We start from the raw sequence: 27,817 nt of genomic DNA on the forward strand, positions 1-27,817 counted from the left end.
CAAAGGCAAAAATCTTTTATTTCAACTTTAAGGAAGCCAGCGGTTTCTTCCCATCTCGGAAGCACAGGGAAACACCCTGATCAAGAAGGCACCGGCAGAAGCGGCATGGCTACCATTAATTGCTGAGGAGACAGAGCAAAGAGAATGAGGATCCAGGACCCAGAAGTCCCGCCCCTGGTCCTCCTCCCTCGGAGCCAGAGTCCAGGCTCCCGAACGTCCCGGCTTCCCCGAACCGTCCCCCGGGCACCTTTCTCTTCCGGTGGAAGGCTGCCTTGCTCTCATCAGAGTTGATCTGCAGTGGGATATAAGCGTCCAGATGATACAGCTGCTGGGGGCCCCCCATCACCAGGCGGTTCTCCCCGATCTCCAGCGACAGCCCCAGGGCTCCATCCTGGAGAGGTGGTGGAATCAGGTCACCCTCCTCAGCAACAGGACGGTCACCTGGACCAGGCATGGTAGCCTCACATGCTGGGAAACTATATTTGAAGGGTCTAATCTCCCAGGGAAGAGGCAGAAGACAGCAATTACAAGTCTCAACAACCGAGCACTTACAATCCCTCGGGCGCCCTCAGGACGGCACCCAAAGGTGGCCTGTGGGCCTCCTGGGAGAGAGTACGCAGCTGACAAGTCCAGCAACAGCCCCTTGTCACTCTCGCTCAGAGACAGTCCCTGACCTTTCCAGACCTCATTCCCCTCCTCTGGCCCAGCGGGCAAAACTCACCAGTTTGGGGAGGTCAATTTCGGCCAAGAGGAGGTCGGGGGCTTCCAGCCACAGGTTCAGGTGAGGCTTTTCAGGGCTGAGGAGGAACAAGGTCCAGGGCCGAGCAGAGCTGCCGGGTCTTTGCCTGGCGTTCCCTTTCTCCCTCCAACCGGCCCTGGTGCCTCAGAACGCCTTCCCAGTCAGGAGTTCTCTCTCTTCCCTCTCTCAGTGCCCAGGGCCCCAGGGCATCACCCAGTGTCGGAGGATGGAGGGAGGGATTCCCAAGAGCGTTGAGGAAACATCAGACCAGGGATCTACCGAAAGCCCACCCTGACTCAGCTCTCCCAGGGGCCGGCGTGTACAGGTCCCCCAGCTCCTGGATCCGAGGACGCTGCTGCGAGCGGATGTTCTGCTGCGAGATGGAGCCCATGAATGGCCGGTTCTTCATCATGCGCCATTCTGAGGGTCAGGAGCGCCGTCAAACATAGTACAGGTCAGGGTTCCCTTTGCTCTCTCAGGAGGCCTTGCACAGCCAAGAGCCTCCCGGGATCGTCTCCAGGCTCACCGGGACTCTTGGGATCTGACCACACTCCCAGGCTTGGCTCCAGGAAGCCCGCCCACCTTAGTCACGTCCCCTCCCATGAAAAGCCCCAATAAAACCCAGCCCTGGAGATGTTCCTGGCCCCGCCCCTTCAGGGCGTCCAGACTCCACCCCCTCCCAGTAGCACAGACTCCAGGACACCCTGCCCAAGCCAGCCCCTCCTCTCCCAGGGGTGTCCCCCAAACCGCTCCTGGCTCCACTGTTTCCCGATGGCCCAGGCCCTGCCCCTCACCCGGATTCAGCTGCAAGTTGTATTTGTCCTCAAGGCCCTCTCTGGCGATGGTGATCACGAGCTCCCGCAAGAAATCGCTGTTCTGGGGTGACAGAGAGAGGGAAAAGACAGGCGGTGGCGGGGAGGGTAGGGGGAGAGACCCCTGCTCAGGCCTCACCCGCAGCCCCGCCCCCAACCTGCATCCTCCGGTAGAAGTCGCTGTTGACAGCTACGTCATAGGCGGTACAGCCCTGGCCTCCTGCGGGGAGAAAAAGGGGGTGAGGGCCCGCCAGCCCTCTGCAGGAAGCCCCCAGTCCAGACCCAGACAGGGAAGAAACATTCAGGGACAGCGGCCACAAGAAGCAGAGCCAGAGACATCAGGAAGTGACAGCTGAGCACTCACTGTCCGCTCCGGACTGTCCGTCCAGCCTCCTCCCCAGCCTATCTCCTGTCCATCAGTGTAATGTCACTTGAGCTGACCCTATCCCTCCCCTGCTCACAGCTCTACTCTGGCTCCCCAGTGCTCCCAAGTGAAGGTCTGAGCCCCGCAAGCTTGGCATTGGAGACCCTGTGTCGTCTGCCCCTCCCACCTCTGGAGAAAATCTCATTCTTCTAGCAACCTTGGCCCTCTGAATTTATTTCAGTCACTCTCCATTACTGGCTGATCCAATCTAATCATTCTCTCCCATTTCCGGGCCGCTCTGCGTAGAACCTTCTTCTGTCTTTGCCTGCTGAACTCTTCCTGTTCCTTCAAATCTTATCCCACACCTCCTCCTCCAGGAAGCCTTCCCTGACCGCTTCATGTGGGTGACGAGCCCTCTCAAGGCTGTGCTGGGTGCCCCCCTCCAAAGCACCCTTTTGATACTGCATCCACCTCCTTGAGCCCTGCCCATGACAGGGAGTTTCTGGAACGTGGAATGTGAATTTGATAGGTCCTTATTCCCCGGGGCACTGCCTAGAGCTTGGTCCCAGAAAGCTTCAAGAGACATATGGAAAAAAGGACACAGAAGCAGAAACAGGGACAGAGGTGAGGCAAGACAAAGATGGAGACAGGGGAGAAGGGCAGAGGAGAAAACGGAATGAAAGAGAGAGCCGCAGGCTAGGTGAAGTGGCTCACACCTGTAATCCCAGCACTTTGGGAGGCTGAGGCAGTGGATTACCTGAGGTCAGGCGTCTGAGACCAGCCTGGCCAACATAGCAAAACCCGACTCTGTTAAAAATACAAAAATTAGCTGGGCATGGTGGCGCACGCCTGTAATCCCAGCTAGTTGGGAGGCTGAGGCAGGAGAATCGTCTGAACCTGGGCAACAAGAGCAAAACTCCATCTCAAAAAAAAAAAAAAAGAAAAAAGAAAGAGAGAGCGGGCTCAGGACTAAAGCCAGGAGATCCACTAATGCATGAAGAGCACTCTGCCCAGGCCTCCCGGCCCTGGAGTGGGGCATGGAAAAGTGCCAGCCTGGTCAGGTGGCAGAACCAGGACTGCCTGGGTTTGGGATGCCCAGGGCACTAGAGATCTACCATAGGGAAAATCATCAGACTGGGGAGCCAGATCTCCAGGAGCTGAGGGAAGAGGATCCTGGGCCCAGGATGCTTGGGTTCTAGGGAAGAAGGGGCCTAAGCAGGCCAGACTCCTGGGTCCTCTGAGGGCACTGACTTGCATCCAGTTCTGCATGAGGCTCTCCCAGACTCATGGGAATGCGAAACCCAGCTTGGTCCTCCTCTAGCATCTGAAGCAGCTCCTCCTCGGTCACGTCGGCGGGAGGAGGGATGGAGAGGGAGTGGCAGATGTTGATGAAAACCTTCCCTTCTGAGGAGTTGGTCTTTATGCAGAAACCTGGTGGGAGTGGGTTAGTCATGACAATCCTTTTCTGCACAAGTCCCAGTACCCATCCATTCTTTCCAGGCTCTCTTTTTCTTTTGCCCTATCCCCCTTTTTCTGGGTTTGTTCCACTCCCCACCCCCCCCACCTTTTTTTTTTTTTTTGAAACAGAGTCTCACTCTGTCACCCGGGCTGGAGTGCAGTAGCGTGATCTCAGCTCACTGCAACCTCCACCTCCCCGGTTCAAGCAATTCTCATGCCTCAGCCTCCCAAGTAGCTGGGATTATAGGCGCCCACCACCACGCCTGGCTAATTTTCGTATTTTTATTAGAGATGGAGTTTCACCATATTAGCCAGGCTGATCTCAAATTCCTGACCTCAGGTGATCCTCCAGCCTCGACCTCCCAAAGTGCTGGGATCACAGTTGTGAGTCGCTGTGCCCAGCCTCTCTTCCTATCTTTGTTTTTGTTGTTTATTTCGTTTTGTTTTTGAGACAGAGTCTCGCTCTGTCACCCAGGCTGGAGTACAGTGGTGCGATCTCCACTCACTGCAACCTCTGCCTCCTGGGTTCCAGCAATTCTCCTGTGTTAGCCTCCCAAGTAGCTGGGACTACAGGTGCGTGCCACCGTACCCAGCCTCTTCCTATCTCTGATTCTTTGGCCCCCTATCTACTCCTACTCTGTCCTCCAACTCCTTTCTGTCCTAGGGTGATCTCTGTGGGTGTCTGCTCACCCCACCCCCATCCCAGGCCTTTATTTTCGTGTCTCTTTCCTTCCTCCTCTCTGTCCCCTGCCCCGGCCCTCCCTGGGTCTGCTGTCCCTCTCTCTCCGGTGTCCTTTCTCACCCGGCTGAGGCTGGATTTGTGTCGATTCTGGTCTGGTTGTCTGGGCTTGCTGGAGCTCCTTCGAGGCCTGTATAAAGTAAAACTACCTCCAGGCTTGGAGTCTGTGCCATCAGACCCCTCATTTGTTCCTCAAATGGAGCAATTCTTATCTATGAGAGCTGTGGATAACGCGAGAAATTGAACGGTTTAGGTCCCCTTTCTCCTTTGGGAACTAGAGGAACAACCGCAACCCCACCTAGCAAACTTGAAGCCCATCAACCTGAATTCCCCCAGGCCCAGTTCCCACCCTAGTGCATTCTGGCAACTGTAGTCCCATCTTTGAGCACCCCGCCAAAATCCCGGAATACTCAAGGATCCAGGGGTCCGGTCACTGTGCACCTGCAGCAGCAGCTCCTCAAATCGTGCCGAATCAGCACCCATCGTCTCCGCCTCGCTTAGCTCCAGTCCCAGCAGCTTCGGGTTCGCCATGGCCCTGGAAAAGAGATCTAGGCGTCCTCAAGACCCTCAGCGTGGGGAACTTTGCCCAGGATCCGAACCCCAGTGCTTGCTCTGGCCCTCAATCGACTCCGGATACCTATTATCCTGTTCAGAAAGCTAAGACTGGCCTAAGACTACAATTCCATTCAAGACCGAACACCGTCATCAAATCCGTTGGGAATCTGTTATCTCTGGACGCGCTCTCCGTCCTACTTGCCGAATTGTAAACGAAGCCACACTTCCGGTCTATCCGTAAACACAAGACTCGAGTACGCCACACTTCCGAGTACGCCACACTTCCGAGTACCCCATGCGCACTCACAAGCTGGTATCGCGTTATTGACAAGCCACGCCCTTCGCATCAATCAAAAATAAACACCAAGGCGAATCCCTAAATGCCACACTTCCTGTATCTATGATAGCCACACTTCCGGCTGGGCGCTGTGGCTCATGCCTATAGTCCCAACACTTTGGGAGGCCAGGGCGAGAATCACGTAAGGCCAGGAGTTCGAGACCAGCTTGGGCAATACAATGAGATAACGTCCCACAGCCCATCTGTTTAAAAAAAAAAAAAGCGCCACACTTCCACTCTTTCCACAACCAAAACCGGCCCCGTTACTTTGCAGTGAAGGTTGCATTTTCAAAACCTTAATCTCAATGTCCATCCTAAAAGGTACCCTTTTTATCTTTGAATTATCACTTCCTGCCAGATCTAGCTCCGACCCCTAGTAAATATAATTAGAACTGAAAGCTGCACTTTCAGGCTGGGAGTCTGAGGTAGGAAGATCGCTTGAGTCCAGGAGTTCGAGACCAGTCAGAGCAACATAGCAAAATCCTGTCTCTACGATAAAAAAAAAAAGGAAAAAAATAGCCAGACTTGATGGCATGCGCCTGTAGTCCCAGCTACTGTGCAGGCTGACGCAGGGGAAACGTTTAAACCGGAAAAGTAGAGGTGACAGTCAGCCGTGATCGGACCACTGCACTCCAGCCTGGGCGACAAAGGGAGACCCTATCTCAAGAAAATAAAAGGTAAAACAAATAAAACTTGCACTTCCTGCTACTATAAAACAAGGCACTGGGAAGACGCATCAATACGACGACGCTTTTTTTTTTTTAATTACTTTTTTTTTTTTTTTTGAGACAGGGTCTGCCTTTGTCACCCAGGCTGTAGTGCAGTGGCGCGATCTCGGCTCACTGCAATGTACGCCTCCCGGGTTCAAGTGATTCTCCCGGCTCAGCCTCTTGAGTAGCTGAGATTACAGGCGCGTACCACCACAGCTCAGCTCATGTTTTTAGTAGAGACGGGGGTTGCACCATATTGGTAAGGCTGGTCTCGAACTCCCGACCTCAGGTGTTCCACCTGCCTCGGCCTCCCAAAATGCTGAGATTACAACCGTGAGCCATCGTGCCCGGCCACGCCGATCCTTCTAAATCCGGAGCCCTCCCAATTAATCGCAAATTACCTACATCCCTGGCTCGCCTTCCTCCCCGTTTTAAGCAGTGCGCATGCTCCTAAATACGCTTCCCCGTAGGCTGGGCCAACGGGTCCTAAGGCAAAAAGTGTGGGCGAGGCTGCTCTCTGTATCTCGTAGCCCCACCCCATTCGCATTAGTCCCGCCCCTTTGGGCTGGAACGGGAGGTGTGGCCCTTCGGACCTCAAGGTTCCCCTTAACACAGAGCGCCCCACAGTCTTCGCGGAAAGCGTTCTGGGTAGGCGATGGCTGCGACGCGTGCAGGGCCCCGCGCCCGCGAGATCTTCACCTCGCTGGAGTACGGACCGGTGCCGGAGAGCCACGCATGCGCACTGGTGAGAGCCTGCCCGGCCGGCGCTGCCCGCTGCGTTACCCAGGCCTGGGCGCCCGGTTTTTCGCGGGGAGTCCCGTCATCCACTGCGGCAGCTCAGCAACTCCGCCTCTCTCAGTCCCCGTGATTCCCGCCGCCCAATAGGATCGCGCCCTGTAGGACGCTTCCTTGAGCCTTGGCGGTGGCGGCTTCGGCCTTTTAGTCTGTTCCCATCTTCCCCAGTGGTTCTCTTGCCCCTTGATCCTGAACTTCTCGTGGTGTTTCCGCGGTTTTCCCGAACTCCTCTAGACGCTTTCGTGATTCCTCAGGGTCCCCTCAGAACCTGACGCGCACCACCAGACCCCTTAAGGTTCCTGTGGGGCTCCGGCGACCCACAACCTCCATTGTCTTTCCACGACTCTTTAAAACATCCTATGGCCTTCATGGGCCTCCGGAGCACCCCAGACCTCCTGAGGGACTCCCTTGATCCCCTTGATTACCTGGAGACCTTCAGAACTTCCATGGAGCCCCCGTGATCCCATAGGGCCCCTCAATACTCGTGGGGTTCATGTGCCCTCATGGGAAATCTCAGGAGCCTAGAATACATCAGGACTTCCGGTTTGGGTTTTTTGTTTGTTTTTGTTTTGTTTTGTTTTTGAGCCAGGGTCTCACTCTGTCGCCCAAACTGAAGTGCAGTGGCGTGATCGCACCTGTTGATCACTGCAGCCTCAACCTCCTGGGCTCAAGCCGTCCTCTCACCTCAGCCTCCCAAGTAACTGGGACCAGAGACGTGTGCCACCACTCCCAGCTAATATTTCTACTTTTTCTAGAGACAAGGTTTCAGCATGTTGGCCAGTCTGGTCTCGAACTCCTGGCCTCAAGTGATCCACCCACCTCGTCTTCCCAAAGTGCTGGGATTACAGGCGTGAGCCACTGCACCCAGCCACATCAGGACTTCCTGTAATTACTTATGGCCCCTCACAAAACTCTCACGGGACTCCTACGATCTCTCTAGCTCTCAGAATGTCCCACAGGGTTCCCATGATTGTTCAGGAACCCCTGAAGTCCTCATGAGGGTCCCATGATCCCCTGGGGGTCCTCAGAACCTCCCTAGGACTCCCATGATCCCTCGGAGGCCCCCAGAACCCTCGTGGGGTTCCTGCAAATAAGTAGGGCGCCTCGAACTTTCTGTCATTTCCCCAGGCACTCTCAGAATTCCCTCACGGGGCTCTCATGATCCCCTAGGGCCCCCCAGTACCCAGGTGGGAGAAGTTTAGGCTTCTTTGAGGGGGAGGGCAGGAGGCCAGAGCAATGGCCCAGGTGGAAGACACTGGATCAGAACCCTGGCACAGCCTAGCACTTGGGGAGGCCGAGACAGGCAGATTGCTTGAGCTCAGGAATTCGAGACCAGCCTGGGCAACATAGTGAAACCTGGTCTCTACTAAAATACAAAACACTGGGCCGGGCGTGGTGGCTCAGACTTGTCATCCCAACACTTTGGGAGTCTGAGGCGGGCGGATCACCTGAGGTCAGGAATTCGAGACCAGCCTGGCCAACATGGTAAAACCCCGTCTCTACTAAAATACAAAAATTACCTGAGCGTGGTGGTGTTTGTCTGTAATCCTAGCTACTCGGGAGGCTGAGGTGGGAGAACTGCTTGAACCTGGGAGGCGGAGGTTGCAGTGAGCAGAGATCACACCACTGCAGTCCATCCTGGGCAACAGAGCAAGACTCTGTCTCCAAAAAAAAAAAAAAAAAAAAAAAAACCAAAAAAAAAATGGCCGGGCGCGGTGGCTCACGCCTGTAATCCCAGCACTTTGGGAGGCTGAGACGGGCAGATCATGAGGTCAGGAGTTCGAGAACAGCCTGGCCAAGTCAGTGAAACCCTGTCTGTACTAAAAATACAAAAAAATTAGCTGGGCATGGGGGCAGACGCCTGTAGTCCCAGCTACTCGGGAGGCTGAGGCAGAATTGCCTGAAGCCAGGAGGCAGAGGTTGCAATGAGCTGAGATCGCACCACTGCACTCCAGCCCGGGCGACAGAGTAAGGACTCTGTCTCAAAAAAACAAAAACAAAAAAGAGAGAGAGAAATGTAAATTAAACCCACAATGAGCTATCACTATGCACCTAAATGGCTAAAATGTAAAAGACTAGCCATACCAAGTGTTAGGTTTTTTAAAGGGAAGGCGAGGGTGAAAGAAAGACAGGGACCGAGGAGGTCTACGGCAACACAGGTATATTGCAAAAACCTGCGGAGATGGGGTACCAGCTTAATGCTGGAGCCCACCGCTGCTTACAGGCTAGGGTACTTCTAGGTATGGGGTCTGGGCAGTATGGCTTGCTGCCCTGCAGGATATTGACAAGGCGTTCCTATGATCAGGCGGTTTGGCCCTTTTTCTGCTGGGATGTGATAGGTTGTTCCTGGGAACTTTGCTCAGCAGGATATGATAGAGATATTCCTTCAGTTGGAACTTTGCCTGGTGGGGTATGATAAGAAAGTCAGGCAGCCAGACGTGGTGGCTCACACCTGTAATCCCAACACTTTGGGAGGCCCAGGTGGGCGGATCACTTGAGGTCAGGAGTTCGAGACCAGCCTGGCCAACATGGTGAAACCCCATCTCTACTAAAAATACAAAATTAGCCGGGCATGGTAGCAGTCACCTGTAATCCTACCTACTCGGGAGGCTGAAGTGGGAGAATTGCTTGAACCTGGGAGGCGAAGGTTGCAGTGAGCGGAGATCGCACCACTGCACTCCATCCTGTGCAACAGAGCAAGACTCTGTCTCAAAAAAAAAAAAAAAAAAAACAGAAAACAAAAAATTAGCCAGCGGTGGCGGCGCACACCTGTAGTCCCAGCTACTTGGGAGGCTGAGGTGGGAGGATCACCTGAGCCTGGGAGGTGCAGTGATCATACCACTGCACTCCAGCCTGGGTGACAGAATGAGACCCTGTCTCCCCTGAAAAAAAAAGAAGTTGAGGCCAGACAAGTGGCTTACACCTGTAATCCCAGCAGTTTGGGAGACTGAGGCAGGAGGATCTCTTGCGCCTAGGAGTTCAAGAGCAGCCTGGGCAACATGGTGAGGCAACATGGTGAGGCCCCATCTTTATTAATATAAAAATAAAACATAAAAAGTGAAGCTGAGGCCAGGCGCGGTGGCTCAAGCCTGTAATCCCAGCACTTTGGGAGGCCGAGACGGGCGGATCACGAGGTCAGGAGATCGAGACCATCCTGGCTAACATGGTGAAACCCCGTCTCTACTAAAAAATACAAAAAAAACTAGCCGGGCGAGGTGGCAGGCGCCTGTAGTCCCAGCTACTCGGGAGGCTGAGGCAGGAGAATGGCGTAAACCCGGGAGGCGGAGCTTGCAGTGAGCTGAGATCCGGCCACTGCACTCCAGCCTGGGCGACAGAGCGAGACTCCGTCTCAAAAAAAAAAAAAAAAAAAAAAAAAAAAGTGAAGCTGAGACTTGGACTTGAGCCCTTGCATTTCAGACCCATGTTCTCTGGGCCAGACTCAACCAACAAACATGTTTTCTTTGGCCTAAACTTTATTTTTGAAAATGTGAAATGCTGGACAATTGATTCCATGTAAACATCCGGGAGGTCCTCTTGAAAATAAAATTCCAAAATGTGTCAAACTTTGGCTCAACTTCCCTGACAAAAATCATCTGGAACCAATAGCTCCTGTCTTTTCAATGAATCGCAAGCTCCTCTTCTCATCCAGGCCCTCTTCTCAGGCCTCCTGGAACCCTCTGGACATTCTTTTGGAATTTTGTTTTTCTTTTGGGGGAAAATTTTCAAACTTCCACAGAATAATTAGCATTTATTTTGAACTCCTATTTACCCATCACTCTGCTTTGACCATCATCAACATTTATCCCAGTGCTGTTTCCTTCTGTATTTTCTTTGGAGTAATTTAAACAAATCCCAGATGTCACAGTATTTTCTTTTTTTTTTTTTTTTTTTTTTTTTTTTTTGAGACAGAGTCTTGCTCTGTCGCCCAGGCTGGGGTGCAGTGGCCGGATCTCAGCTCACTGCAAGCTCCGCCTCCCGGGTTTAGACCATTCTCCTGCCTCAGCCTCCCGAGTAGCTGGGACTACAGGCGCCCGCCACCTCGCCCGGCTAGTTTTTTGTATTTTTTAGTAGAGACGGGGTTTCACCGTGTTAGCCAGGATGGTCTCGATCTCCTGACCTCGTGATCCGCCCGTCTCGGCCTCCCAAAGTGCTGGGATTACAGGCTTGAGCCACCGCGCCCGGCCACAGTATTTTCCTATAAATATTTGAATCCTTTCTTCTAACAGATAAGAGTTCATTTTGTTACAAAACTACCATGGTCTGTTACCACACTTAACAACATTAACTCATTCTTTTTGTTTTTGTTTTTTGTTTGTTTGTTTGAGACAAGGTCTTACTCTGTTGCCCAGGCTAGCGTTCAGTAGCACAATCACAGCTCACTGCAGCCTGGAACATCTGGGCTCAAGCAATCCTCCCACCCCAGCCTCCTGAGTAGCTGAGACTACAGGTGTGTACCACCATGACTGGCAAATTTTTCATTTTTATTTGTAGAGATGGGGTCTTGCTGTGTCTGTCCAGACTAGTCTCAAACTCCTCGGCTCAAGCAATCCTCCTGTCTCAGTGTGGGAAAGTGCAGGGATTACAGATGTGAACTACCATGCCCAGCCAACAATCATTCTTTAATGTCATCTAATGGCCAGTTCATGATCAAATATCCCTGACTATCTCACAGATGTCTCTTTTCCCTGTGGACGTTTGAGTTTGGAACTTCTAAGTAACTCTTTTTGCTTTAAAGAGAAAACAGAAGTCAAGCATGGTGGCTCATGATTGTAATCCCAGCACTTTGGGAGGCTGAGGCGAGTGGATCACCTGAGGCCAGGAGTCTGAGAGCAGCCTGGCCAACAGGGTGAAAATCCATCTCTACTAAAAATATAAAAATTAGCTGGGCATGGTAGCGGCCACCTGTAATCCCAGCTACTCAGGAGGCTGAGGCAGGAAAATCACTTGAACCCAGGAGGCAGAAGTTGCAGTAAGCCAAGATCGCACCATTGCACTCCAGCCTGGGCGACAAGAGCGAGACTCTGTCTCAAAAAAAAAAAAAAGAAAAGAAAAGGAGAAAGGCCAGTAGGAGAAAAATCAGGAATATGTGACATCAGAGATGCTAGGAGAATCTGTAGAAGGAGAAAGTGAGCAGTGTGTTTTGGATTTAGCAGCAGAGAAGATGTGACCAGGATGAGAAAGAAATATGGAGGAGAGGCCGGGCGCGGTGGCTCAAGCCTGTAATCCCAGCACTTTGGGAGGCCGAGGCGGGTGGATCACGAGGTCAGGAGATCGAGACTATCCTGGCTAACATGGTGAAACCCCGTCTCTACTAAAAATACAAAAAACTAGCCGGGCGTGGTGGCGGGCGCCTGTAGTCTCAGCTACTTGGGAGGCTGAGGCAGGAGAATGGCGTGAACCCGGGAGGCGGAGCTTGCAGTGAGCCGAGATCACGCCACTGCACTCCAGCCTGGGAGACACAGCGAGACTCCGTCTCAAAAAAAAAAAAAAAAAAAAAAAAGAAATATGGAGGAGAAAGACGGGCGTGGTAGCTCACGCCTGTAATCCCAGCACTTTGGGAGGCCGAGGCAGGTGGATCACAAGGTCAGGAGATCGAGACCATCCTGGCTAACATGGTGAAACCCTGTCTCTACTAAAAATACAAAAAAAAAAAAAAAAAATTAGCCAGGCACGGTGGCGGGTGCCTGTAGTCCCAGCTACTTGGGAGACTGAGGCAGGTGAATGGCGTGAACCCGGGAGGCGGAGCTTGCAGTGAGTAGACATCGTGCCACTGCACTCCAGCCTGGGCGACAGAGCAAGACTCCATCTCAAAGGAAAAAAAAAAAGAAAAGAAAGAAATATGGAGGAGATGTGATGAGTGAGATATGGTTAAAAAAAAAAAAAAAATTTTTTTTTTTTTTTTTTGAGACAGAGCCTTGCTTTGTTACTCAGGCTGGAGTGCAGCGGTGTGATCTTAGCTTATTGCAGCCTCCACCTCCTGGGCTCAAGTGATCCTCCCACCTCAGCCTCCCAGGTAGCTGGGACTACAGGCACTCACCACCACACCCGGCTAACTTTTTGTATTTTTTGAAGAGATGAGCTTTCACCATGTTGCCCAGGCTGGTCTTGAACTCCTAGGCTCAGCCCACCTCAGCCTCCCAAAGTGGACTCCAAATAGGCACCACTATTGTGGCACCAGTCCAAGGACTCAGTTGAGACTCTAATTGAATGAATTAAAGATGTTAACACGTCTGTAATCCCAGCACTTTGGGAGGCCAAGGCAGGCAGATCACTTGGGGTCAGGAGTTCAAGACCAGCCTGGCCAACATAGTGAAACCCCATCTCTACTAAAAATACAAAAAGCGAAATTAGCCAGGCGTGGTGGCGGGCGCCTGTAGTCCCAGCTACTCGGGAGGCTGAGGCAGGAGAATGGCTTGAACCCGGGAGGCGGAGCTTGCAGTGAGCCGAGATCGCGCCACTGACTCCAGCCTGGGTGACAGAGCAAGACTCCATCTCAAAAAAAAAAAAGGGGGCCGGGCGCGGTGGCTCACGCCTGTAATCCCAGCACTTTGGGAGGCCAAGGCGGGCAGATCACGAGGTCAAGAGATCAAGACCATCCTGGCTAACACGGTGAAACCCCGTCTCTACTAAAAAATACAAAAAACCTAGCTGGGCGTAGTGGCGGGCGCCTGTAGTCCCAGCTACTTGGGAGGCTGAGGCAGGAGAATGGCATGAACCCAGGAGGCAGAGCTTGCAGTGAGCCGAGATCATGCCACTGCACTCCAGCCTGGGCAACAGAGCGAGACTCTGTCTCAAAAAAAAAAAAAAAAAAAAAGGAAAAATGTTTTAGAACTAGAGAGTGGTGATGGTTGCACAACACTGTAAATGCGTAGAATGCCTCTAAACTGCTGAAGTGTATACATTGAAATGCTGTATTTTACAAAAAACTAGCCGGGCGAGGTGGCGGGCGCCTGTAGTCCCAGCTACTCGGGAGACTGAGGCAGGAGAATGGCGTGAACCCGGGAGGCGGAGCTTGCAGTGAGCTGAGATCCGGCCACTGCACTCCAGCCTGGGTGACAGAGCAAGACTCTGTCTCAAAAAAAAAAAAAAAAAAAAAAGCTCTATTTTACCACAAACTTTTTTTTTTTTTTTTTTTTTTTTTTTTTTTTTTTTTTGAGACGGAGTCTCGCCCTGTCACCCAGGCTGGAGTGCAGTGGCCGGATCTCAGCTCACTGCAAGCTCCGCCTCCCGGGTTCACGCCATTCTCCTGCCTCAGCCTCCCGAGTAGCTGGGACTACAGGCGCCGGCCACCTCGCCCGGCTAAGTTTTTTTTTGTTTTTTTAGTAGAGACGGGGTTTCACTGTGTTAGCCAGGATGGTCTCGATCTCCTGACCTCGTGATCCGCCCGTCTCGGCCTCCCAAAGTGCTGGGATTACAGGCTTGAGCCACCGCGCCCAGCCAAACTTTTTTTTTCTAAAGCAATAAGAGGAAAAGAATTAGCTGATGGAGCAGAGGGAGACAGATGTCCCCTCCTAGAGGATTCTGGGTAGGGGTTGAACTGCCCCAGCTCCTCCCGAGCCCCTTTCCAAACTGTCTCTACCTCCCCCCAGGCCTGGCTGGACACCCAGGACCGGTGCTTGGGCCACTATGTGAATGGGAAGTGGTTAAAGCCTGAACACAGGACTTCAGTGCCTTGCCAGGATCCCATCACAGGTACGAGATGTCCCCCAGTCATTAGTGGAAGAGAAGTATCTGTGCCCTCTAGCCCTACCCACCAACACCCATTCCCCTTGCCTAGGGCCCTGAGGGCAGGAAGCAGCTGGTGGTGAGAGAGGGATTGCAATTTCTGGTTCCTTCTGAAACCAGTCACCCTAATTATGGTTCCGGGTCTCTGTGGAGGCTTTGTGAAACTGCTGTCTGTGAAAATCCCTTCCTTGCGCTGGAGGTGATCATAGCCGTGACCCAGCAGAGAATGGGGACCAGCTTTACACCCTTGGGCTGATCCAGGCTCCGAAAATCTCAGCCCCCTCCAGACCTGACATGGGCTCCCCGCCATCTCTCCTCCCATCTGAGTCCCTCCACTTTTCTCCCCAGGAGAGAACTTGGCCAGTTGCCTGCAGGCACAGGCCGAGGATGTGGCCGCAGCCGTGGAGGCAGCCAGGACGGCATTTAAGAGCTGGAGTGCCCACCCTGGCGTCGTCCGGGCCCAGCACCTGGTCAGGTGATGCAGCTGAGGTGTGGACCCTGGGAGGCGGGGACCCCCAGCATCCACTTGAGACCATGGGAACAAAGGCTATTTCCCAAGATCCCACTGAATTAATTTGCTGCTAAGGCTCAGATTCCCAGTATGTGCTGGGGGCAGTAGTGGTCGAAACATGCATCCGTTGTCCACTATTCACTGGGACTAGAAGCCGCGAAGCCTGTACTTCACAGGACTCTTGAAGCGCATTGGGGCTCCATTTCTCAGCAGTTCACTGGAGCTGGTGAAGCCCCTAAATCCATTTCCTAGCTGCTTTGGGGGCAGCTAGAGACAAAGATTCCATTTCCCAAAATGCAATTGGGGTTAGAAGCTAAGACTCAATTTCCCAGAAGCTTCAGGGATTTCCAGCGGCCAAGACCTTTACACAGCATCCTCAGGTTTGTGTTTCCACGGCTACAATTCCCACAGATCTTCACTGCCCTTTGCCCCAGGTAAATGGTGGGGATGCCTCGGACTCATGGGGATTGTAGTCCAGGTATATAGGAGCAGCCCAGAACTCTGTGAGGCTGAGGCCTGTTGGAAAATGAGCACCCTCTTGCTTTCTCCACAGGCTGGCCAAGGTGATCCAGAAGCACCAGCGACTGCTGTGGACCCTGGAATCCCTGGTGACTGGGCGGGCTGTTCGAGAGGTTCGAGACGGGGACGTCCAGCTGGCCCAGCAGCTTCTCCACTACCATGCAATCCAGGCATCCACCCAGGAGGAGGCACTGGCAGGCTGGGAGCCCATGGGTGAGACCCTGGAGTCCCTAGCCCTCTCCTCTCACATGACCCAGCAGTGCCAGCTCCAATCCCCTCATTCTTTTTCTTTTAGACAGAGTTTCGCTCTTGTCACCCAGGCCGGAGTACAGTGGCGCAATCTCGGCTCACTGTAACCTCCGCCTCCCGGGTTCAAGTGATTCTCCTGCCTCAGCCTCCCGAGTAGCTGGGATTACAGGCGCCCACTACCACACCCAGCTAATTTTTGTGTTTTAATAGAGAAGGGGGTCTCACCATGTTGGTCAGGCTGCTCTCCAACTCCTGACCTCAGATGATTCACGCACCTCGGCGTCCCAAAGTGCCTGGGATTACAGGCATGAGCCACCACGTCCAGTCCCCTCATTCTTTTTCTTTTTCAGACAGGGTCTTTCTCTGTCACCCTGGCTGGAGTACAGTGGTGCAATTATAGCTCACTATAATTGTGAGCCTTGACCTCCTGGGCTCAAAATCCTCTCACCTCAGCCTCCTAAGTAACTGGGACTACAACCATGCACCACCACGCCTGAATGGTTTTTTTTTTTTTTTTTTTTTTTTTTTTTTTTTTTGTCTCTCGCCTCATTTTCTTCTTGCAGGAGTAATTGGCCTCATCCTGCCACCCACATTCTCCTTCCTTGAGATGATGTGGAGGATTTGCCCTGCCCTGGCTGTGGGTAAATGACGGCCTGGGGGGTCCTGACTCTTGGGTCTGAGAAAGGCGGGGATTGTCAGGCCCAAACTCGAGTCTGAGAGACAAGGGGGCTGGAGGCCTGGACTTCTGAGTCTGTGGGAGGAGGGGTTCAGGGTCTGGACTCCTGGGTCTGAGGGAGGAGGAGGGGTTTGGGGTCTGGACTCCTGGGTCTGAGGGAGGAGGGGCCGGGGGTCTGGACTCCTGGGTCTGAGGGAGGAGGGGGCTGGGGGCCTGGACTCCTGGGTCTGAGGGAGGAGGGGTTTGGGGTCTGGACTCCTGGGTCTGAGGGAGGAGGCGCTGGGGCCTGGACTCCTGGGTCTGAGGGAGGAGGGGTTTGGGGTCTGGACTCCTGGGTCTGAGGGAGGAGGGGGCTGGGGGCCTGGACTCCTGGGTCTGAGGCAGGAGGGGTTTGGGGCCTGGACTCCTGGGTCTGAGGAAAGAGGGGCTGGGGGGTTGGACTCCTGGATCGGAGAGAGGAGGGGCTGAGCCTGGACTCCTGGGTCTGAGGGAGGAGAGACTGAGGTCTGGACTCCTGGGTCTGTCAGAGGAAGGGCCGGGGTCTGGACTCCTGAGTCTGAGGGAGGAGGGGCTGGGACTTGGACTCCTGAATTTTTGAGCTGCTCCGCTTCCCCAGGCTGCACTGTGGTGGCCCTCGTGCCCCCGGCCTCCCCGACGCCCCTCCTCCTGGCCCAGCTGTCAGGGGAGCTGGGCCCGTTCCCAGGAATCCTGAATGTCATCAGTGGCCCTACCTCCCTGGTGCCCGTCCTGGCCTCCCAGCCTGGAATCCAGAAGGTGGCCTTCTGCGGAGCCCTGGAGGTACCTTCAGGACAGGGGTTGTGGTGGAACGTGTCTGGGGGCTGCAAAGCTCCTCCCGCGGCTGAATTGGCGGGGGGTCCCTAGGAAGGCCGTGCCCTTCGACGGACCCTGGCGGGTGAGCGTGCGGAGCTGGGCCTAGCGCTGGGGACGGAGTCGCTGCTGCTGCTGACAGACGCAGCGGACGTCGACTCGGCTGTGGAGGGTGCTGTGGACGCCGCCTGGTCCGACCGCGGCCCGGTGAGACCCGTGCACTCCTGTCCCCTCACACCCTAGAGGCTGTAGGTGTCTGTCTCCAGGCCTTGGGGTCCTGAGTCTCTGTTCATTTTATTTGTTGGGTTTTTTTGTTTTGTTTTGTTTTTCTATATGTGTTCATTTTTATTTATTTATTTATTTATTTATTTATTGAGAGACGAAGTTTTGCTCTTGTCGCCCAGGCTGGAGTGCGATGGCGCAATCTCAGCTCACTGCAACCTCCACCTCCCGGGTTCCAGTGATTCTCCTGCCTCAGCCTCCCGAGTAGCTGGAATTACAGGCGCCCACTACCACACCTGGCGAATTTTTGTATTTTTAATAGAGACGGGGTTTCACCCTGTTGGCCAGGCTGGTCTCAAACTCCTGACCTCTGTTGATCCACCCGCCTCGGCCTCCCAAAGTGCTGGGATTGCAGGCGTGAGCCACCGCACCCGGCCTCTCTGTTCTTCAGGACTGTTGATTTATCTGAGTGTCCATGTCCCTAGTTTTCCAGCCTCTGTCTTCACTCTTCAGATCACCAACTTGCTAGAGTGCAATGGCGTGATCTCCTGACGCCCTTTTTCCTCACAGGGTGGCCTCAGGCTCCTTATCCAGGAGTCTGTGTGGGACGAAGCCATGAGACGACTGCAGGAGCGGATGGGGCGGCTTCGGAGTGGCCGAGGGCTGGATGGGGCCGTGGACATGGGGGCCCGGGGGGCTGCTGCATGTGACCTGGTCCAGCGCTTTGTGCGTGAGGCACAGAGCCAGGGTGCACAGGTGAGGCAGGGGTCACAGACTGAGGGTGTCTGAGGAGGAGGGACCTGGAGACCCAGCTCCTGGGTCCGAGGGAAGAGGGAGCAGGGCGTGGACAACTGGGTCTAAGGAAAGAGAGGCTGGGGGCCTGGACTCCTGGGTCTGAGGGAGGAGGGGCTGGGGTCTGGACTCCTGGGTCTGAGGGAGGAGGGGCTGGGGTCTGGACTCCTGGGTCTGAGGGAGGAGGGGCTGGGAGCCTGGACTCCTGGGTCTGAGGGAGGAGGGGCTGGGGTCTGGACTCCTGGGTCTGAGGGAGGAGGGGCTGGGAGCCTGCACTCCTGGGTTTCAGCAGGAAGGGACTGGAGGTCGACTTCTAGATCATTTCTCTCCCTAGGTGTTCCAGGCTGGCGATGTGCCTTCAGAACACCCATTCTATCCTCCAACCTTGGTCTCCAACCTGCCCCCAGCCTCCCCATGTGCCCGGGCAGAGGTGAGCCCCTGAGGTCTGTAGAGCTCCTACCCACTGCCAGCCAAGGGCAGCAGCTCCGTGCCTGCGGAAGCCCCTGGGGTGACCGTGTGACCCGGGCAGGGGGCTGCTACCTGCTCTGGGCCCCTTCCTGGTGGGTGGGCCCCAGAGGCCTGAGCCTCCCCATCACCCCTTGCAGGTGCCGTGGCCTGTGGTTGTGGCCTCCCCCTTCCGCACAGCCAAGGAAGCACTGGCATTGGCCAACGGGACGCCCCGCGGGGGCAGCGCCAGCGTGTGGAGCGAGAGGCTGGGCCAGGCACTGGAGCTGGGCTACGGGTCAGTCTGCGTGGCCCAGGCGCTCACTCCTCTCCTCATTCTTCCTGTCTTCATCTCCCTTCTCCCTGGGTCGCTCCCTGCGCCTTTAACTCACCCCTCTCCCAGCCAGCCACCATCTGTTTTCCTGTGTCGGACGTCTCTATCTTCCCCACAGGCTCCAGGTGGGCACCGTCTGGATCAATGCCCACGGCCTCAGAGACCCTTCGGTGCCCACAGGCGGCTGTAAGGAGAGTGGGTGTTCCTGGCATGGGGGCCCAGACGTGAGCACATCCCCTCCCCGTCACCAGCCCCGCTCCCCGCCGTGCCCTTGACACTTGAATCCAGCCTCACGTGCCCCTTGCATCCTCTTGACACTGTCCTTCTCACAGGGGCTGTATGAGTATCTGCGGCCCTCAGGGACCCCTGCCCAGCTGTCCTGCCTCTCCAAGAACCTGAACTATGACACCTTTGGCCTTGCTGTTCCCTCAACCCTGCCGGCTGGGACTGAAATAGGGCCCAGGTGAGTCGTTGGGGGCCAGTGGTCTGGGGGTGTGAACGGGGAGAGGGAAATTGATGCCCGTTTCCCCATGGACAGGAGGGCTGGTGCAAGGTCCGTCCAAGCTGTCTCATGGTCCTGCTGAGTACCACATTGTGGCCTCACACTTTCCCCACCCCAGGCCTGCTGAGACTCAGCTCTGCCCCATGAATGTCTGTGCTCTCCCAGAAACTCATGGGTCTAGGAGCTTGGGGTCCCCAAGAGGTTCACTGGAGCAGAAGCTTGGGGTGCCCCAGAGGCTAACGGGAGCAGAAGGAGTAGGAGCTTAGGGTCGCCCAGAGGCTCATGGGAGCAGTTTAGGGTCCCCCAGAGGTTCATGGGAACAGGATTTTGGGGTCCCCCAGAGGCTCAAGGGAGTCAGATTTTAGGGTCCCCAGAGGCTCATGGGAGCAGAAGCCTGGAATCTCCCAGAGGCTCATGGGAGCAGAAGTTTGGGGTCCCCCAGAGGCTCATGGGAGCAGGAGTTTAAGGTACCCCCAAAGACTCAAGGGAGCAGGAGTTTAGGGTCTACCAGAGGCTCATGGGAGCACAGAGGTTCATGGGAGCAGGAGCTTAGGGTCCCCCAGAGGCTCATGGGAACAGAAGCTTTGGGTCCTCCGGGGCTTATGGGAACAGGAATTTGAGGTGCCCCACAGGCTCAGGGGAGCAGTTTAGGGTCCGCCAGAGGTTCATGGGAGCAGGAGTTTAGGGTGCCCAGAGGCTCATGGGAACAGGGGTTTGGGGTCCTCGAGAGGCTCATAGGAGCAGAAACTTTGAGTCCTCCAGAGGCTCATGGAAGCAGGAATTTGGGGTTCCCCAGAGGCTCATGGGAGTAGTTTAGGGTCCACCAGAGGCTCATGGGAGCAGGAGTTTAGGGTCCCCCAGTGAATCATGGGAGCTGGAGTTTAGGGTCCCCAAGAGGCTCATGGGAACAGGGGTTTGGGGTGCCCCAGAGGCTCACGGGAGCCGAGGCGGTCTTCCCAGTGGGGTAGAGCATAAGGTCTGAGCAGATTGAGGGCTCAGGACTCCTCCTCATGCCCCACCCTACTCCAGCCCAGCACCCCCCTATGGGCTCTTCGTTGGGGGCCGTTTCCAGGCTCCTGGGGCCCGAAGCTCCAGGCCTATCCAGGATTCGTCCGGCAACCTCCATGGCTACGTGGCTGAGGGTGGAGCCAAGGACATCCGAGGTGCCGTGGAGGCCGCTCACCAGGCTTTCCCTGGGTAAGAGGGGTCACACGGGAAAGCCCAGGGGTCATAGCATGTTAGAGAGGGGAGCCTGGGCCCCCAGCAGTTGGTGGACTGGGAAGCTGGGCCCCCAGGGTAGGGGCTGTGGACAGAGGTGGGGTGTCAGGAAAGCCAAGACCAGGATGCCAACCCCTACTGTGCACTGTCTGCCCACAGCTGGGCGGGCCAGTCCCCAGGGGCCCGGGCGGCCCTGCTATGGGCCCTGGCGGCTGCACTGGAACGCCGGAAATCTACCCTGGCCTCAAGGCTGGAGAGGCAGGGAGTGGAGCTCAAGGCTGCGGAGGCGGAGGTGGAGCTGAGTGCAAGGCGACTTCGGGCATGGGGGGCCCGGGCGCAGGCCCAAGGCCACACCCTGCAGGTAAAGGATCTGTGGGCACGTGGGCGAGCTGGGCAGGTGGGGTGGGGCTCAGACTAGAGGCTGTGAGATGAGCCAGGCTTGGGATCCAGGCCCAGCCCCACTGCCTTCCACAGCAGGATCATCAGCAAGTGGCTTCACCTCTCCCTGCCTCAGTTTCCTCATCTGTACAGTGAGTGGACACACAACCTGCCTCGTAGAGCGGCGTTTGCCAGATGATGGATAGCGACCCATTCCTGGACCATAAAATCAATTTAGTGGGCTGTTAGGCGGTTTTTGCATTGCTATAAAGAAACACCTGGGGGCGCAGTGGCTCACGCCTATAATCCCAGCACTTTGGGAGGCCAAGGCGGGCGGATCAAGAGGTCAGGAGTTCAAGAATAGCCTGACCAACACAGTGAAACTCTGTCTCTACTAAAAACACAAAAATTAGCCGGGCGTGGTGGTGGGCGCCTATAGTCCCAGCTACTCGGGAGGCTGAGGCAGGAGAACAGTGTGAACCCGGGAGGCGGAGCTTGCAGGGAGCCAAGTCATGCCACTGCACTCCAGCCTGGGCAACAGAGCGAGACTCCGTCTCAAAAAAAAAAGAAAAGAAAAAAGGAACACCTGGGTGCGCGGTGGCTCACACCTGTAATCCTAGCACTTTGGGAGACCGAGGTGCGTGGATCACGAGGTCAGGAAATGGAGACCCTCCTGGCTAACATAGTGAAAGCCAGTCTCGACTAAAAATACAAAAAACTAGCTGGGTACCATGGTGGGCGCCTGTAGTCCCAGCTACTCGGGTGGCTGAGTCAGGAGAATTGCTTGAACCCAGGAGGCGGTGGTTGCAGTGAGCCAAGATCCCGCCACTGCACTCCAGCCTGGGCGACAGAGTGAGACCCTGTGTCACAAAAAAAAAAAACACCTGACCAGGGATGGTGGCTCACGCCTGTAATCCCAGCAATTTGGGAGGCAAAAGCGGGTGGATCGCTTGAGGCCAGGAGTTTGAAACAAGCCTGGGCAACATAGTGAAACCATGTCTCCACAAAAAATAGAAAAATTAGCTAGGCCTGTTGGCACCAGTCTCCCTTTGTCACCTGGCTGGAATGCAGTGCCACAATCATGGCTCACTGCAGTTTCTTTTTTTTTTTTTTGAGACGGAGTCTCGCTGTGTCTCCCAGGCTGGAGTGCAGTGGCATGATCTCGGCTCACTGCAAGCTCCGCCTCCCGGGTTCACGCCATTCTCCCGCCTCAGCCTCCCAAGTAGCTGAGACTACAGGCGCCCGCCACCACGCCCGGCTAGTTTTTTGTATTTTTAGTAGAGACGGGGTTTCACCATGTTAGCCAGGATAGTCTCGATCTCCTGACCTCGTGATCCACCCGCCTCGGCCTCCCAAAGTGCTGGGATTACAGGCTTGAGCCATCGCGCCCGGCCGGCTCACTGCAGTTTCAACCTCCGAGATCCAAGCGAGCCTCCCACCTCAGCCTCCTGAGCATCTGGGATCACAGGCACACACCAGCACACACGACTGGGTGGTTTTGTATTTTTGTAGAGACAAGAGACTCGCCATGTTGCCCAGGCTGATCTCGAACTCCTAGCTTCAAGTGATCTGCCTATCTTGACGTCCCAAAGTGCTGGGATTATAGGCGTGAGCCACTGCACCCAGCTAGTGCTACGCTTTTTTTTTTTTTTTTTTTTTTTTAAGACAGAGTTTCGCTCTTGTTGCCCAGGCTGGAGTGCAATGGTGCGATCTCGGCTCACTGCAACCTCCGCCTCCCAGGTTCAAGCAATTCTCCTACCTCAGCCTCCCAAGTAGCTGGGATTACAGGCATGCGCCACCACGCCCGGCTAATTTTGTATTTTTAGTAGAGACGGGGTTTCTCCATGTTGGTCAGACTGGTCTCAAACTCCTGACCTCAGGTGATCTGCCTGCCTCGGCCTCCCAAATTGCTGGGATTACAGGCGTGAGCCGCCACACCTGGCCGGGGATTACATTTCAACGTGAGATTTGGGTGGGACATCCAAACTCTATCATGGGCCAAACCATATTTCTTTCTTTCTTTTCTTGAGATGGAGTCTCGCTCTGTCGCCCAGGCTGGAGTGCAGTGGCGCGATCTTGGCTCACTGCAAGCTCCGCCTCCCAGGTTCATGCCATTCTCCTGCCCCAGACTTCCGAGTAGCTGGGACTACAGGCGCCTGTCACCATGCCCAGCTAATTTTTTTTTTTTTTTTTTTTTTTTTGTATTTTTAGTAGAGATGGGATTTCACCGTGTTAGACAGGATGGTCTCGATCTCTTGACCTCATGATCCGCCCACCTCGGCCTCCCAAAGTGCTGGGATTACAGGTGTGAGCCACTGCGTCCAGCCTTCTTTTTTATTTTTATTTTACTTTAATTCTGGGATACATGTACAGAACGTGCAGCCTTGTTACATAGGGATACGCGTGCCATGGTGGTTTGCTGCACCTACTGATCAGTCCTCTAAGTTCCCTCCCCTTGCCTCCCACCCCCTAACACCGTATTTCTTTTTAACAAAAGAAAATAATCCCAGTGCTTTGGGAGGCTGAGGTAGGTGGATCACTTGAGCCCATGAGTTCATGACCAGCCTGGACAACACAATGAAACCTCATGTCTACAAAAAACAACAAATTAGCTGGGCCTGGTGGTACACACCTGTATTCTCAGCTACTCAGGGGGCTGAGGTGGGACAATTGCTTTAGCCTGGGAGGTCAAGGCAACAGTGAGCTGTGATCATGCCACTGCACTCCAGCCTGGGCTACCCAGTAAGACCCTGTCTCAAGGAAAAAAAAAAAAAGGAAAAGAGAAAAAACATAAGAGTGGGCCAGGCGCGGTGGCTGACGCCTGTGATCCGAGTACTTTGGGAGGCCAAGGCAGGCTGGATCACTTGAGATCAGGTGTTCGAGACCAGTCTGGCCAATATGGTAAAGACCCATCTTTACTAAAAATACAATAATTGGCCAGGCGCGGTGGCTCACGCCTATAATCCCAACACTTTGGGAGGCTGAGGTGGGTGGATCACTTGAGGTCCAGAGTTTGAAACCAGCCTGGCCAACATGGTGAAACCCCATCTCTACTAAAAATACAAAATTAGCCGGGCATGGTGGCAGGCGCCTGTAATCCCAGCTACTCGGGAGGCTGAGGCAGAAGAATCACTTGAACCTGGGAGGCGGAGGTTGCAGTGAGCTGAGATCGTGCCATTGCACTCCAGCCTGGCGACAGAGCAAGACTCCATCTCAAAAAAAAACAGAGAAGGGAAGGAGGGAGGGAGGGAAGAAGGAAGGAAAGGAAGGAGGGAAGGAAGGAAAGGGAAGAAAGGAAAGGAAGGAAGGAAGGAAAGGAAGGAAGGGAAGGAAGGAAGGAAGGAAGGTTGGTTGTGCAGGATGTTTCTCACCGCCCGAACCCCCGTGGAATGATTCACTTTGACCAGAGTCTGCGAAATGGCGGGCGCTTCCACAAGGGTGCGGTTTGGGACAACACCAGGTGTTGGGAAGGACGTGGAGGAACTCGGTCTCTCATTCACTGTGGGCGGGGCTCCCCTGCCCCACGCGTGACCCGCCTGTCCCTGCAGGTAGCGGGGCTGAGAGGCCCTGTGCTGCGCCTGCGGGAGCCGCTGGGTGTGCTGGCTGTGGTGTGTCCGGACGAGTGGCCCCTGCTTGCCTTCGTGTCCCTGCTGGCTCCCGCCCTGGCCTACGGCAACACTGTGGTCATGGTGCCCAGCGCGGCCTGTCCCCTGCTGGCCCTGGAGGTCTGCCAGGTATATCCCCCTGCCTTCCTGCCTCTCCTCCCGGTAGCCTCAGGGCAGCAGAAAAACGCCCAAACTCGGCAGGAGCTTGGCTCTTACCGCACCCTCCGTGGTACGCATGCTGCCCCCAGCCCCAGCATCCAAACCTTCACTCCTTGGGGACCCAGTGCCCATTCTTCAGCCCAGACCTGGGGCTTTCTCGTCCAAGACCGCCCCCCCTACCCCCGTCCCATTCCTTCCCATGGCCGCCCCCTGGATGCCCACTCCTTGCCCTGCCCCCACGGCCCTCCCAACCCACCCACTCTCTGCACCCCCTAGGACATGGCCACCCTGTTCCCAGCAGGCCTGGCCAACGTGGTGACAGGAGACCGGGACCATCTGACCCGCTGCCTGGCCTTGCACCAGGACGTCCAGGCCATGTGGTATTTCGGATCCGCCCAGGTGCTCTTTGTTCTGTTTTGCCATTTTCAGCATCTCAAACTTCAAACAGGCTCCTCCTTTTCCGGAAACACAGCCCCGCCCTCTTAGAACTCCTGTTGCTAAGGGGAGAAACTCCTTGACAACAAGGTTCTGAGGCCCCGCCCTTAGTACTCCAGTTACTAAGGAAGAGGCTGTCCTTAGCAACAAGGGCCTGAGAGCTGTCCAGCCCGAAGACCTCATCTCAGTGGACGGCCCGTTGCTAAGAACCACACCCTAGATTTGGAGGCCCACAGTGTACAGTGTTTTTTTGTGTTTTTTTTTTTTTTTTTAAGACAGAGCCTCACCCTGTCACCCAGATGCAATCATACCTCACTTCAGCTTCAACCTCCCAGGCTCAAGTCACCCTCCCACCTCAGCTTCCTGAGTAGCTGGGACCACAGGCATGCACCACCATGCCCAGCTAAGCCCGGCTAATTTTTTTCTTTTGCAGAGACAGGGGTTTCTCTGTGTTGGCCAGGCTGATCTTAAACTCCTGGGCTCAAGTGATCTGGAGCAGACTGGTTGAGTCTGCTCTTTTTTTTTTTTTTTTTTTTTTAATTTTTATTTATTTATTTATTTATTTTTATTTTATTTTGTTTTTTTGAGACAGAGTCTCACTCTGTCGCCCAGGCTGGAGTGCAGTGGGGTGATCTCAGCTCACTGCAAGCTCCACCTCCCAGGTTCACGCCATTCTCCTGCTTCAGCCTCCCAAGTAGCTGGGACTACAGGCGCCCGCCACCACGCCCTGCTCATTTTTTTTTTTTTTTTTTGAGACGGAGTCTTGCTCTGTCACCCAGGCTGGAGTGCAGTGGCCGGATCTCAGCTCACTGCAAGCTCCGCCTCCCGGGTTTACGCCATTCTCCTGCCTCAGCCTCCCGAGTAGCTGGGACTACAGGCGCCCGCCACCTCGCCCGGCTAGTTTTTTGTATGTTTTAGTAGAGACGGGGTTTCACCGTGTTAGCCGGGATCGTCTCTCGATCTCCTGACCTCGTGATCCGCCCATCTCGGCCTCCCAAAGTGCTGGGATTACAGGCTTGAGCCACCGCGCCCGGCCTATTTTTGTATTTTTAGTAGAGAAGGGGTTTCACCGTGTTAGCCAGGATGGTCTTGATCTCCTGACCTCGTGATCCACCCGCCTCAGCCTCCCAGAGTGCTGGGATTACAGGCGTGAGCCACCGCTATTTATTTATTTTTTTGAGACAGAGTCTCACTCTGTCGCCCAGGCTGGAATACAGTGGCACGATCTCGGCTCATTGCAACCCTTGCCTCCCGAGTTCAAGTGATTCTCCTGCCTCCCAAGTAGCTGAGACTACAGGCACTCGCCACTATGCCTGGCTAATTGTTGGGTTTTTTTTTTTTTTAGTAGAGATGGGGTTTCCCCATATTGGCCAGGCTGGTCTCAAACTCCTGACCTCGTGTGATCTGCCTGCCTCAGCCACCCCAAGTGGTGGGATTACAGGAGTGAGTCACGGCGCCCCACTGTCCACTCTCTTAAATCACCTGTTGGTAACGGATGTGAACTTGTTGACAAGAGCCTTGGGCCTCATTCCTCTCAACATGGGCTGTTAAGGGAGAGGAAATTCCCTAACCCCTGGGTCAAATGCCTTTCCCTACCATCTGGAAGTTTTGCTTGGAAGGAACTGAGCACTGCAGCTACAGAGCATAGGTCCAGCCTGAAGCCCCTGATCAGTAACAGTCATCGCGGAGGAAGCAGGTGCTTAGCAACAAGCCCGCAGAAGTGCTGACCCCCCTCTCTCCCCACCTCAGGGTTCCCAGTTTGTGGAGTGGGCCTCAGCAGGAAACCTCAAACCGGTGTGGGTGAACAGGGGCTGCCTGCGGGCCTGGGACCAGGAGGCTGAGGGGGCAGGCCCGGAGCTGGGGCTGCGATCGGCGCGGACCAAGGCCCTGTGGCTGCCTATGGGGGACTGATGCCTGAGCGCCACCTGCTGCATTTTGGACACCTCAGACCAAGGGGAAATGCACCCCCGCAGACACCTGGGACTTTCCTCTTCTGTGGGGAATAAATAAAGTCTCTGACAAACCCTAGCTATGCTTCTGTGAGAAGAAAGGGTGTAGCAACTTCTGGCAGATATGAGGCTTTTTTTTTTTTTTTTTTTTGAGACAAGTTCTGGCTCTGTCACCCAGGCTGGAGCGCAGTGGCACAATCTCAGTCCACTGCAGCCTCGACCTCTGGGGCTCAAGGGATCCTCATGCCTCAGTCTCACATGTAGCTGGGGCCACAGACATGCGCCACCACACCTGGCTCAAGGCCATTTTAGTTCTGAGGTTGAGCAGTTCAGGAGCTGCTGTGCTTGTGAAACACAATGCTGTGTTTGTGAAACAGAGAAGGGGGACCCCCGAGGACCCCGGACAGGGCCTTAGGACTCTCATATCTTCTTGTCTTCTCTATCTGGCAGCTCTTGCTCACTGGTTTTCTCTGCCTTTTCATGGCCCCGGAATCCATACGCAATAAAGGAGCTCTCTGGAATAAAATTAAAGTCCTCCTGCGGCCGGGCGCGGTGGCTCAAGCCTGTAATCCCAGCACTTTGGGAGGCCGAGACGGGCGGATCACGAGGTCAGGAGATCGAGACCATCCTGGCTAACACGGTGAAACCCCGTCTCTACTAAAAATACAAGAAAATTAGCCAGGCGAGGTGGTGGGCGCCTGTAGTCCCAGCTACTCGGGAGGCTGAGGCAGGAGAATGGCATGAACCCGGGGGAGCGGAGCT

General features: G+C 54.9%; 2 protein-coding genes and 1 long non-coding RNA gene across 19 annotated transcripts; 2 read left to right on the forward strand and 1 right to left on the reverse strand.

Moving 5' to 3' along the window:
* PIH1D1 (PIH1 domain containing 1) lies at nucleotides 1-6,550 on the reverse strand. Of its 11 annotated transcripts, none has more exon segments than NM_001194666.2 (10): nucleotides 1-122; nucleotides 248-391; nucleotides 722-797; nucleotides 1,030-1,159; nucleotides 1,534-1,615; nucleotides 1,710-1,771; nucleotides 3,167-3,346; nucleotides 4,176-4,242; nucleotides 4,554-4,647; nucleotides 6,116-6,136. In NM_001194666.2, coding segments are annotated over 9 exon segments (873 nt in total). In that variant the 5' UTR covers nucleotides 4,644-4,647; nucleotides 6,116-6,136; the 3' UTR covers nucleotides 1-80.
* ALDH16A1 (aldehyde dehydrogenase 16 family member A1) lies at nucleotides 6,311-27,134 on the forward strand. Of its 7 annotated transcripts, none has more exons than XR_013410058.1 (17): nucleotides 6,311-6,459; nucleotides 14,099-14,201; nucleotides 14,583-14,709; nucleotides 15,299-15,477; nucleotides 16,077-16,154; nucleotides 16,806-16,987; nucleotides 17,072-17,224; nucleotides 17,810-17,995; nucleotides 18,366-18,461; nucleotides 18,637-18,773; nucleotides 18,928-19,033; nucleotides 19,142-19,272; nucleotides 20,341-20,508; nucleotides 20,689-20,890; nucleotides 24,456-24,674; nucleotides 24,811-25,070; nucleotides 26,856-27,134. XR_013410058.1 is itself a non-coding variant. In XM_077980908.1 (17 exons), the coding sequence occupies exons 1-17, from the start codon at nucleotides 6,370-6,372 to the stop codon at nucleotides 27,015-27,017; spliced, it is 2,406 nt and encodes an 801-aa protein (XP_077837034.1). In that variant the 5' UTR covers nucleotides 6,311-6,369; the 3' UTR covers nucleotides 27,018-27,134. The 7 variants fall into 7 exon arrangements, 3 of the variants coding, with proteins under 3 accessions (XP_077837034.1, XP_028695513.2, XP_077837035.1); XR_013410059.1 differs by having other exon boundaries at nucleotides 24,838-25,070; XM_077980908.1 differs by having other exon boundaries at nucleotides 18,637-18,777; nucleotides 18,935-19,033; nucleotides 24,456-24,641; nucleotides 24,948-25,070.
* On the forward strand, nucleotides 10,372-12,013 carry LOC144337259 (uncharacterized). Its single transcript, XR_013410113.1, has 2 exons — nucleotides 10,372-11,478; nucleotides 11,929-12,013. It is a non-coding gene; the product is annotated as an uncharacterized LOC144337259 (long non-coding RNA).
* Nucleotides 27,135-27,817: the final 683 nt, after the last annotated feature.

This window comes from Macaca mulatta, chromosome 19 (genome assembly GCF_049350105.2).
Source record: "Macaca mulatta isolate MMU2019108-1 chromosome 19, T2T-MMU8v2.0, whole genome shotgun sequence".
Lineage (NCBI taxonomy): Eukaryota > Metazoa > Chordata > Mammalia > Primates > Cercopithecidae > Macaca > Macaca mulatta.

What these genes read in the sequence shown, in the direction of transcription:
- ALDH16A1 (XM_028839680.2), top strand. Translation starts at nt 6,370, where the DNA reads ATGGCTGCGACGCGTGCAGGGCCCCGCGCCCGCGAGATCTTCACCTCG. An exon ending in CCTTCTGCGGAGCCCTGGAG is followed by an intron (nt 16,988 to 17,071) that starts GTACCTTCAGGA and finishes GGGGGTCCCTAG; the next exon opens with GAAGGCCGTGCCCTTCGACG. An exon ending in TGGCCCTGGAGGTCTGCCAG is followed by an intron (nt 24,642 to 24,947) that starts GTATATCCCCCT and finishes TGCACCCCCTAG; the next exon opens with GACATGGCCACCCTGTTCCC.
- PIH1D1 (XM_028838505.2), bottom strand. Translation starts at nt 6,451, where the DNA reads ATGCGTGGCTCTCCGGCACCGGTCCGTACTCCAGCGAG. An exon ending in ACAAATCCAGCCTCAGCCGG is followed by an intron (nt 3,347 to 4,175) that starts GTGAGAAAGGAC and finishes CACTCCCACCAG; the next exon opens with GTTTCTGCATAAAGACCAAC. An exon ending in CCTGGGAGAGCTGAGTCAGG is followed by an intron (nt 798 to 1,029) that starts GTGGGCTTTCGG and finishes GTTCCTCCTCAG; the next exon opens with CCCTGAAAAGCCTCACCTGA.